Source organism: Sarcophilus harrisii, chromosome 3 (genome assembly GCF_902635505.1).
Source record: "Sarcophilus harrisii chromosome 3, mSarHar1.11, whole genome shotgun sequence".
NCBI classification, from domain to species: domain Eukaryota; kingdom Metazoa; phylum Chordata; class Mammalia; order Dasyuromorphia; family Dasyuridae; genus Sarcophilus; species Sarcophilus harrisii.
This window is the reverse complement of record NC_045428.1, coordinates 214,929,793-214,942,527: the sequence shown is the minus strand read 5'-3', so window position 1 is coordinate 214,942,527 and position 12,735 is coordinate 214,929,793. Positions and strand designations below refer to the sequence as shown.

General features: G+C 31.7%; 1 protein-coding gene across 1 annotated transcript in view; it reads left to right on the top strand.

The window, feature by feature from the left end:
- CD99 (CD99 molecule (Xg blood group)) overlaps positions 1-10,298 on the top strand; it is a 59,506-nt gene extending 49,208 nt beyond the window's left edge. The window contains exons 9-10 of the mRNA XM_003765607.4: positions 2,974-3,030; positions 6,743-10,298. Of these exons, the coding sequence (XP_003765655.1) occupies positions 2,974-3,030; positions 6,743-6,765 (80 nt within the window). The 3' untranslated portion in view covers positions 6,766-10,298. The remainder of the gene's footprint in view (positions 1-2,973; positions 3,031-6,742) is intronic.
- The last annotated feature ends 2,437 nt before the right edge of the window (positions 10,299-12,735 follow it).

The following is a 12,735-nucleotide window of genomic DNA, read 5'->3' as shown; positions in this document are numbered from 1 at the left end:
TGATGTTCTATCCACTGCACCACTTAGCAGCCCCTCATAATATTCTTTATGATATACTGCTCAAAGCTCCATTAAAGAATCTTTAACATGAATTCCTTGAACCATTAGGGAATTCTTAAGTACTTTGCCAATCACTAAATAGGAAGGAATAATGTAGTACTTACCTTTTGATGCAATCACCCTAATTTTTGATCATTACATGCTTCCAAATTTAAGTGCATATTTGATTTTATTGCTGTAACACTCCTTCCATCTACACTCGCATGCACAAGTGTGGGTGTGCACATACATACATATATCATAGATGAGAGAGAGAGATCCTCTGTGTTTTCCTTAAAATTTAGAGTGTAAAGGGAAAGATGAGGATTGATACTTTATTGTAAATACCATTTTATTAAACATTTGGACTATCAAAAGTTGATTGAATAGAAAAACTTATATAGTTTTTCTAAAAGTGTTCTTTATTTTACTTCCTTACCCACTCTAAATTTTCTGTTTAATTTGTAGGACTTTATATCTTCAAATATATCATATCAGAAGGAAAATCTCCATATTTCTCCTCTTTTACCTCTATATTTTCTACTTCTTAAGGTACATACTTAAATGTATTGAGTGCTACAGATTATTTAAAAATTCATTTTAAGGACACATGGTATGTATTTTTGAAAGGTAGTGGAGAATTTGACAGATTTAGACTTCAGAGACCTGAATTCAAATGCCAATTTCAGCAATTACTAGGTTAGTAGTCAAAAAAGAAATCACTTAACTTCTCTGAATCTCTTCTTCATTTGTAAAATGAGGGACAATACTTATTACAATGAACTTCTCAAAGTTGTTGGAAGGAAAGTATTCCATAAACATTAAACCACTGTGTAAGTGAATATTGTTATTTTGTTTGTTTGCTTATTGTTGCAAGGCAGTTGGGGTTAAATGACTTGCCTAGGGTCATACTGCTAGAAAGTGTTAAGTGTCTAAGGTTGTATTTGAACTCAGGTTCTCCTTATTCCAGGGTTGGTACTCTATCCATTGTGCCATCTGGCTGCCCCATCATTGTCGTGTTGTTATATTTAATAGCAAGAGTTTGGCTTTAGGAGGGTTGATACTCATATAATCCCCATGAATTTCCTGAGGAATTTCTGAGGACTCTGTGTATGTGTTTGTATGTATACATGCATATACACATAATTTGTAGCACTTTGGACTTTAGTTTAGCCCTCTATGAAATGAAGGGATTATAGTATATATGATCCCTAAATTCTGTTTCTCAGTTCTAAGTATATGGTCCTTCCATGAATTACATTTATATTTTTGTTGAATTGCATTAATGTACTGTGATTGTTTAATCTTGTGACAGAGAAAATACTAAAGTGTTTTAACAATTAAATATTTAGTTCTACTGATTTATGATCAATTGAAATTTTTGTGAAAGAATGTTATTGACTTAATACATGTATGTTATTTCCAAATGGCTTCAAAATTTTTGAAAATTGTACATCTAATTGTAAAACAAGTGGATTTGGGGATGCTTTATCTATGCATCTTAACTGCCTTGTGATTTTGATTTAACAAACCCCTGAGGAAAAGAGATATGTCTATATGTTTTTCACCATAGCATCTCTGTTTGAAGGTGGGAATAGGCATGAAGTAGGTGGAAAGGAAGACCAGAATTAATTTCCCATTCCCTCTTCTTATGGACACTAGGACTGTTTCCCTCTGAAATTTTCTACCCAATTGTTATCTAGAAAAAAATTGGCAGTGAACATATACTAAATATGTGATTAGGTAGCTATTTTAGGTGCATATATGAATAAAAATACATCAAAATAGGTTCCTTTATGTAAGTAACATAAACTTTTTGAAAAAAGGAATTCTACACACAGAGACCTGGACTGGTCCTGTGATTTCACTGCTATAAGGAACTTCCAAGAGGGAGCACTCTTCCCAACAAATTCAGGTTGGTACTAACTCTGAAACTTATGCTCTTAGAGAATTGCCTGGGGATTTTGAGAGGTTAAATAACCCGTCCAGGGTAATACAATTAGTATATATCTTCTTCTTGGTGTTAAACTCTGGTTTGACCCCCAAAAAATCATTACGCATTACAAGGCAATACCCAGGGACATTTTTGCAACCTTTTTTCTGTTGCTTAATACTAATAATATTCTGTATTACTAGATTATATGCCCTCCTGCTTTTTTCCCCATGATTATGCTGTATAAGAACTTCTTTCTGCCCTTACTCCTAGGACATCCCTATTTGAATAAGGCATAGTGTTCCAAATTGCAATTGTTCAACTGATTAAATACTAAACTTTATTTGCTGATTATCTAGTTGGTCTGAGTTTTTCCAATTTGACATTAGCTCCAAAGGCCAGCTCTATCCACTATGTCATGAACAATTTGACTTTCTTGGTTCAAATGATACTGCTTAAGAATTGTATGTAATATTTAGTCAGGGACTAGATTGATGTTTATATTTGAATTATTAAAAAATAAATTTGTGGGTCAAATTATAGGAATATAATTGGTTTAACCTATAGAGAGCATTATCTTTTATGTATAGTAGATACTTGCTTTCTGTGTATTTTACATTGTTCCTATCTAAAAGTGTGAGTTCAATGACCTTCAAATGGCAAAAGAGTCTTGCCTCTTTCATTAGCCTCCCTTATATATACTTGAAACAAATGACTACATTTCTTATTAAAAACATATATATAATGTGTGTGTGTGTGTGTAATTTAAATTCTATTATACCAGCTTGTTCTGTTCTCCCAACCAAATAGTTTTAATTGTTGAAATGCACTCAGGGTGGTTTTATCTGTGAGAAAGGAAATTAAATTTCAAATGACTTTCAAAACAAATTCACAAATAACAAAAACAAACCTTTCCTATTTGCACTAAAACGGATTGTTCGGACTGAACAAAAGTTTTGAGGCTGGTTTTAATCGGGTATCTCATGTGTTTATTCTTTCAGAAGATCCAGAGAATGTTAATATGGAAAGTCATCAGGGAGCCAACACAGAACCACCTGGTAAGAGAAAAGACAGATTTACAGAATTTGTTGAGAAAGCTTATCATTGTCTGTATCTTGAGTCTCCGCATAAGAAAATAGTGTCATACTAATAGTATATCTTTCCACTCACTTTTTGACTATTCCTATGCTTTCTGTTATTTAAAGTAATTTTAATATATTTCATGCCATGACTAGATCATAAAGTCCTTGCAATTGGGGACTATCATTTTTCAACTTTGTATTCTCCAAAACTCCCATGTTACTTTGCAGGTCAGAATCATAGGATTTTAGAGAAGCAAAGAGTTCTTAGAAGCCATATAGTATGGTCTTCTTTTTTTTTTTTACTGATGAATATAGTAAGGCTAATAAAAGTAAGTCATGCAACGTCACACAAGCTGAGATTTAAAGCAGTTCCTTTGATGATGCCCAAGTGATTGTTTTTTCTACCACTCTACACTGCCAGCTCATAGGAATATTCATTGAATTCAGGCTCTGTGTATAACTTAATAAAAAAAATAGTCCTGGAAAAGATAATTAACCAAGTGGACTGTATGTCTAAAATGCATCCTATTTGTTATTTTCTTATGAAGATCATTCACTAATCAAGCAACAAATACTTGATAAATATTTATTAAGTGCCTACCGTGTGACAGATACTGAGCTACGTGTTGGAGGTATAACTGCAAAGAATGAAACAATCTAAAATTTCAAGGAGTTGATATTCTTGATCCTTTGTTATTTTTCTTTTTTAATTTTATTTACTTTTAACTTATGAAAGAAGAATTTCTATAACATAGTAGATTTAAAAAATTGCACATGAAACTGCAAATCTATTATGTACAACTTGCTATTCCTTTTAAAAAGTTATCATATCAATTCATCATATCATATCAATATCATATCAATAAAGTTATCATATCAATTTTTTTTGTTCTTTTCCCCCCTTCCCCATCCTAGAAATGGCTACCTTTAGACACAAATATGTATATGTATATAAAATCATTCTATATATACTTTTATTCTTCTGTTCTTTCTATGCATACAGATAGCCTCTTCCTTTATAGGTTCTTTGTAGTTGATTTGGGTATTTATAATAGTCAAAGTGACTTATTCGCTCAAAATTGTTTTTAAAACAATATTGCTATTATAGTAGATATATTCTATATTCTGCGCCTTTCACTCTTCATTTTTTTTTCATGCAAGTCTCTCTATGTTTTTCTAAGTTACTTGAGTTCATCATTTCTTCTAGCACAGTAATATTCCACTGCAATCATAGACAACAATTTGTTCAGCCATTCTCCAAATGATAAACATTCCTACAATTTCTAGTTCTTTACCACCCCTAAAAGAACTGCTGTAAATATTTTAACAAACGTAAGTTATTTTATTTTTCTCCAGTCATCTTTGGAAATAGGCCTAGTAGTAATTGCTAGGTCAAAGAATATACTCAGTTAAATAACTCTTTGGGCATAATTCGAGTTTGTTTTCCAAAATGGTTGGATCAGTTGTAGTTCCACCATTAATGAATTAGTGTCCAAATTTTTCTGTATCCCCTCCAATATTTGTTGCTTTCCCCTTCAAACATTTTAACTCATCTGATAAGTGCAAGGTTGTTTTAATTTACATTTCTCTAATCAATAATGATCAACTCTTCCCAAAGAGACTTCTTAGCACCTAAGTGAAGTTCTGGGGTGAGTGAAGTTTAGGAACCCCTGAGACATATTGATTCAGATAGGAGAACTGATCTCTGGGACATTAGATGTTTGGGATTTTTGTAATAGTACAGAGCTCTTACTATGCTGCTGATAGATAGGTAATAGTCATCATATTTGCAATAGTAGGAGTAGTAGCAGTTGTGGTAGTAATAATCATACTAATAGCTAGCATTTATATAGTACCTGTTATGTGCTAGGTATTATGCAATTTGCTTTACAAATCTTCATTTGATTACCACAACAATTCTGAAAGCTCAGTGCTATTTTTAGCCCCATTTTACAATAGAGGGCATTGGAACAAGGTAATAAGTGTCTGAAGGAGGAATAGAACTTAGATCTTCCTGATTCCAGGCCCAAGGATATACATCCACTGCTCTATTTAGCTTCCCCTAGGTACTATTGGTTGCATGTTTAAATAAGAGGTAAAACTAAATAATTTTTAGAAGACTACTATGAATTTCAGTGGATTTTTACCAAATGAAACACGGTAAAAAGTCCACTGAAATTTATAGTAGTCTTCTAAAAATCTATCTTAGATTTTCTATCTGTCTATCTTAGTGCATGAAGGTTTCTTTTCATGTTTAAATTTTTCTTTTAGTTAAAAATAGGATAGAGAGAAGTATTCACTGTTATTTTTTTCTGCCAAAAACATTCTGTAATAAAAAGAAAATTAATGATTATGCCCTTAGCTATATATATATTTTTTTTTCAAGCTTATATACTGAAATTGACCCATTTGCCAAAAAAAAAAAAAAAGGCTTAATACACAAATTTTTAAGTAAATGTCATCAAGATATGTGCTTCCTTCAAGACAACTCAGATTAATGTCTTTCCTAGACTTCCCCAACACTAAACCTTCCCTTTGAGATTACCTCTAATTTACCTTGTACATTTCTTTCTGCTACCTTTTATAACAATAATTTATACTTTTTTAAAGTCCTGAATATTTTTTCTCTTCAATTAGGTCCCATTATCTTTTTTTGTTGATCTGCAGTCAATACACTGCCAGGTCTGGAATCAGGAAAACTCCTCTTACTGAGTTCATATCTGTCCTCAGACACTTAGTAGCTATGTGACCCTGAGCAAGTCACTTAATCCTGTTTGCTTCAGTTCCTCAACTGTAAAATGAACTGGAGAAGAAAATGGCAAATCACTCTAGTGTCTTTGCTAAGAAAACACCAAATGGGATCATGAAGAATGTAACACAACTGAACTACAAAATGGTTTCAATATACATAGGTTTTTGACACACGGAGTTTTTTTTAGCTCCATGTTTTCATTTTTACTTTGAAACATAAGGAAATAATAATAATATACCTTAGCTGCTTTGTTCAGGTTTCCATTGGTGGTAATGTGGTATGAAACAATGGATTCATAACTGAACTGGGAGAAAAAATGTATAGGTTCTGATTCAAACACTTTAACCTTGGACACGTTACTTAGAATCCCTAAGTTTTCATCTATATATTTTTTAAAATAGTGGAGTATAGATTCCAGCTTTTATCATCTCCAAGGTACTGACCAACTCTAATATTCTGTTCTATTGTAAGGATAATTCATTGCATCATTTTAATTTTTGTTTGCACTTTTAATTGAGATTGAATGTGTTGAAATCACACTACCTCGAGTTTAAGATGCAATTCAGTAACATGTCTGAAAACTTAAGCTTTTAGGAATTGAAAAAATATAACTAAACAAATGCTTCTTTTAAATTATTTATTCAAGTGAAAAGACAAATAAACAGAAGCTGTTTGCCTTTTCATCTCCAGTGCCTAAGATGCATGCTTCTTAATTAGTTCATCACTCTTCCATTCCATTTTATACTGGATCTTGTTCTAATATTAACAAACTCTTTTCGACCTGTTGGTTTTCACTTTCTACTTTTGCCTATTTAGCTCACCTAACAATGCCTTTCATCTTTTTTTTAGAAAACATTTAAAAATGAATATAGTGAAGATGTGTGTTTTGTGTTTTGGGAGATTGCTATAAAAATATTTGTCTTTTCTTTTTTCTAGTGCAACGAATGCTTCTACAGTAATAGTCTTATTGTGAGGAAAAAAAAACAAAACAATGAACACAACTGGATTATTATTCTGAGAAAGAAAACAATGACTACAACTGGATTAGACTGCTTGCCTGCCTGAAACAACATGCCTTAGAGGGCAAGGATCGCAAAATTGCATGAAAATAAATTCCACTGGATTGTTTGTGAATATGGCATTTAAAAACACATCTTGGAAAGTTACTCATCCTGTATAACTATTAATTTCTATTATTTAAAACATCTTTATGTTTTAAATAATAGAGTAAGGAAAAATTCTTTAAAATAAAATTGAATCCTTTACCCAAAATGGTCTTTATAGATATATTAGGTTTTTAATGGTTCTCACCTCTCTGTAAAGAAATCAGGAAACCAAAAAAAGGTTACCTTTTATCCATATCATTCATTCATGATTATTTTAAATTATATAGCGAGTAAACATTTCAGTAAATAAGGTACTAAGTGATAAATTTGTAAGTTAAACCTCTTAAGACATTCTTTCAAAATTAATTTTCTTCAATCATTTGCTATCAGAATAATACAAAAATAGGAAAATATGCCATCTTTGTTTGAATTAGCTATGTTTTAGTAACTTTGATGATGGATTTAGAACAATTACAAAAATTAATATACCGAGTTTCACCTTTTTTTCAGTCTTTGGGAGAAATAAGGAACTTAATGAGTTCATTAGCTCCCATGAGTCCAATTATTTCTATATTGCTGATTTCCAGATGTATAAACCCAGTCCTAGTTTACAACTCCATATCATCAATTGCCTTTTGGATATCTTGAACTGAATGTCAAATAAACATTTCAAACTAAATATGCCCAAAGCAGAATTTACTCTCTTTCCTCCCAATCCCTCCCTTTCCAAATTTCCCTTACTACTGTTGAATATACTCTGTTTTCCCATTCACCTAGGTTTGCATTTTCTCTGCCATTCTATATTAATTTCTTCTACTTTTTACACCCAAACCATTGCCAATTTTTTGTTTCATTTCACATTTATATTCTCCTCACTCACATAGTCACTATTAGAATTCAGGCGTTCTTCATCTCTTGCCTTATGTTATTAGAATAGCCTTCTCTATCTATCTACACTATTAGAATAGCCTGCTCTCTCTATTTGGTGTCTCCCCATTTTAATCCATCATTTGTTAAAAGTGATTTTCTTAACAAGGTCTGATCATGTCTGTCTCTGTCTATTTGTGTGTGTGTCTCTCTCTCTCTCTAAAACACACACACCCCCCTCAATAAATTCTAGTGAATCCCTATTACAATCAAACATAAATCCAATTTGTCATTTAACTCTCTTGATAAATCATTCCCTTCATATCTTTCTAGTACTTATATTTTATTTTCCTCCAGTAACTTTGTGATTTACTTATGTTTTCTGACTTTATTGTTCCTTACACAACACTCCATCTCCTACCTCTTTGCCATTGAACTGTTTGCCCCTCCCCCAGGCCTGGAATGCCCACCTTCTTTAACCTATGTTGTTGTTTTGTTTTTTTAGACTAAGCTCAATTCCCCCCCTCTTTGGGTTTTTTTTTTTTTTCAGTTCTCTCTCCAGTTCTTCCCACATATCTTCTACATACCTCGTTGTTTACATCTTGTCTCCCTTGTTAAAATACCCTCCTTGAGAATAGGAGCTGTTTTTTATCTTCCTTTTTACCTCGTATACAGAATTCTGAACTTATACATTTAAGGTTATTTACCCCCTTCTTTCCCTCCTTTTTTTTCTTTTTGCTCTAAGTGTAATTGGGCCAGATCAGAAGAATACAATACTGCTTAGGTAGATAAGGTGGGTACTAAATAAAATTTTTTAAAAGTTTGATGAATTGCTGAAGTTTTACCAAAAAAAGAGTTAATTATTCAATATGAATAGTTGGATATTAGATGAAGTTGTTTATATATATGCTTTATGTCATACAGTAACCCCCTTTAAAACTTTCTAACAGTGTGAGATAAATTGAAATGTTTTTTGTTTTTACTTTCTTGCCAAACATAAACCCATGAACATTAAAATGCAGTAATCTAGAATAGAAAATATTAATTTAAAAATGTTTAGGATGATTGATGAAAAGTTTCAAAAGGATTTTAATGGCCTATTTTTAAAATTGCCAGAGCCAATAAACTTTTCTACATTTGAGGAAAAAATAGCATTTTTCAGTATATTATTGCTATTTTCACATATTCCTGGTAATGTCCACATAATGGGAAGTTTTTACAGTGCCATCCAGATTAAATAAGATTCCAATGTGTGTTATACTTAATATAATTGCTGGTTCTTTATTTATAACAAATTATTTATGCTATCTCATGTCAGATACCAGTAAAATTCGCAGGCATTTCTCTCATGTGAATATGTATATTTCAATCAAATCTATAGGTAGTAAATTATTGTTTCTTATTTAGTCATTTTACTTGTGTATACTCTTCATGATCCTATTTGGGTTTTTTTGTTTGTTTGTTTGTTTTTTTGGCAAAGATAACTAGAGAGGTTTGCCATGTTCTTCCTTAGGTCATTTTATGGGTGAGGAAACTGAGGCAAATAGGGTTTAGCGACTTGCCCAGCATCACACAGCTAGTCAGTGTCTGAGGCAGGATTTGAAGACAGGAGGATGACTCTTCCTGATTCCAACCTTAATGCTATCTAGAAGTGCCACCTAAAAGCTGGTGGTAAAATAGTTTCATAGAAAGCGTTTTGGATATAGAGTCAGAAAACCCAAGCACGTTTCTTGGTTTTGCTACTTAACTAGTTATATGATAATGGCTATATAATTTTTTTTTAAACTATGAGATCATGTTGAATTAGATAATGGATAAATTTCCTTTTGGTTTTAAGTCCTATGAGTTATTTTTATTTAAAATCATCTTGTTATGATTAAGCCAGTAGATAAGCATATGCTGATCTTGGTTTTAGATCTCTCCCATTTCTTATTCCTATTAAATTCCTAAATCTTTATTGCTACTAGGTCATATGCTATATTTGACTTTTTTTACAAGGATTGTAAACCTTGTAACAATCTAGGTTGTTTGCCTATGAGTAAGACCTGACTAGTAGCACCCACACATTTCCACTAGGCCTGGTTTTGAGTAATTGCTCCTGAATGAGTAGGTGAAAGAGATTCATTTTCAAGGCATTCATGATCAGAATTATTCTAGACTGTTTTTGCATTTGAATTATTGTTTCCACATTCTGTATAACTTCATAATTTGTGAATATGGTAAATAGGTAAAAATGAATGAGACAATTTGTTATTTAGTGTTATCAGGTACTTGCTATCATCAGTTTCATCAGAATTAAAAACCATCTTCTGCATCATTGGAATTAAAAACCATCTGCATTACCTTAGCAGTTAGCTAACTAAAATGTTATCTATCTATGGATGAGTGATACCAAACAAACCAAATTTTTGCAAGACTGTGACTTAAATTGTATATTTTACCAGTTGTGAATCTATAACATCTGTAACTAGAGTATGTGCATTGTCTGGTTTTTTAATAAAAATATTCATAAAATTCTATTTGGTAAATTTGTGGGTATCATTGATTTGTTTCATAATAATTACACAGCATTTGTACAATACTTATAAATGCCCTTTTCACTTAAACAGAGAGAACAGAATTATAGAATTACTGCTAACAAATTAGAACTTTGGGAAGGAGTAAGTGCCACAATTTATGTAATTTATACAATTATAAATAGTTTGCACTTACCTTTGGAAAATATTTCACTTTAAATTGTTCTTTTGGTAGAAGCTTCTGGAGAAAGCTACATAGTTTTTTTTCATATGGACTAGTTTTCTTCAGAATGAAATTTTTGAAGTTCCAATATGATGATTGACTAGGTATTAAATTTTTTAATGATTATGAAAATATTTCCTATTTTACTTTGAAAGTTATATGCAAACTAAATAATTTGTAAATCTTTTTTTAATGCTGCATTATTTCTGGTAAACTTTTGACTGAGGACATGTAGACAAATCTCACAACTTAGAATAGTTTTATGTTGGTGTACAAATTAACAGGGACAAAGCAAAATAATTTTTCTGATTGTTAAGCCTAAAAATATTTTATGTTAAAAAATCTTTATATGTAATACATACTCCCCTTTCTGTAGTTAGTTACATTAAATAATTTAAAATTCAGTTCCCCAAATTTTGATACATTCATAAATTCTTCATGAATTCACTTTTATTAGCATTAGGATGGTATATGGGACTTGGTGTCAGGAAAGCTTTAATTCAGAACCTTCCTCAGATGCTGGGTGAACCTAAGCAAGTCATTTCACCATTATCTGCTATAGTTTCCTCAACTGTAAAATGGGGTTATTTTTGAGAATTGTTTTGAGGATGGTAAGATAACATTTACAAAGCATTTAGCATTAGTGCTGGGCATGTAGTAAGTGCTTTATAAATGTGTATTCTTTCCTTTCCTTGTCATATAGGAGATTAATCATACTTTTGAAGAACAGTCCATTTTTTCCAATTGTAGTGTTGTTATAGCTCCTGAGTTTTCAGTGAGATTAAACTGGCCAATATGATGGAATCATTTTTATCTCAACCTATTCAATAAATTCCTTAACTTTTCTTGACTTATAGATGGCATAGGGTATACTTATGTTGCAATATTTTACCTCCATTTGGTGATTTCTATAATTCTGGAGCAATTTTTCCTCTCATATTAATATAATTATCAGAATTTATTATTCTCTCAGAAATATGTATTATTTGCTCACACAAAGGAACAAATCCACAAATATTTTGGGGTATAGATTATTACATTCTGATGAAAATACTCAAATTTTCCACTCTTGTCTGACTCTTCTATATGTGATTTTGGAGGAGCTATGGATCCAAAATAAACAGTCATTTTACTTCTTTCTATATTTTTAGTCTTGCTGTAATTCAAGAAGCCTAAACTTCACAAATGAAGCATTAGTAATACCCTCTCTAGCTGTCAAATATCTCGCAAGGTCTTTGCTTGTTTTCTGATTTTGCTACAATAATTTCAGTTCTTGGTGGTTTTTGTTTTTGACTGTACTTCTCATGGCACTTCAATGTAGTGACTGATTCTTTTTTGTCTTTCCTGAAATGTTTGGCTCACCCATGCCATCAGCTGCTTCAATAACATTTAATTTTTGCAGGTTTCTTTAGAGTAATGTCATTCTTAATGCAACTTAGTGAGAGCAACTAAGGAAACATAGCCCAAAATCCAGAATCTAAATGACAAAGATAACAAAATGTGGGGAAGCCAGTTCAATAGAATTTAGCTGGTGAGTGTTAGTAGCAATATACACACAACTACTAAACACAAAATAAACCATATCAAATTACTGTTTGTCCCAAGTAATTTGTACAACTCTAACAAAATTTTATACATTTGTGAAAAGAAAATTTAAAATATTTGAAGGCAGAAATGAAAAACCCAGTATGGGATAGTAAGTGAGGGAATAAAAGAAAGGTTGTATTTGCAAAATTGTAGAAATAGTATTGGAAAGATAGCTTGGGAGGAAATAAATGAAAAATTTCAAAACTGAAAATTCACAGTAGAAGGATGCTAGAAAAATTTAACATTGCACCAATTTATATTCACTACTCTGTGCAGAACACTATGCTAGTCAGGAAGATAAAGCCTCTTCTCTGACTTCATGTAGAACTACAAAAAAAAAGGTCCCTAATAGGGCCACTATTATCTATAGCCATTGACATTCCTGGGGGGAAAATGGAAGGGGATTTATATTTGAAGGAGGTGATGTTTTGAGCTTGAGGGCATGTTAAGTTCTAGGACACTAGGGACCTCTCTAAAACACATTTAGAAAAATAGGATTGGAAAGAATGTTACAGATGAAAGCAGCAAATATAGAAATGAGTCATTTGTAAACAAGTAATAAATAATATACATTACATGGATAAGCTCTCAGGGAGGGAGGGAGAAGCAAAAGACTTCTTTCATTTCTTT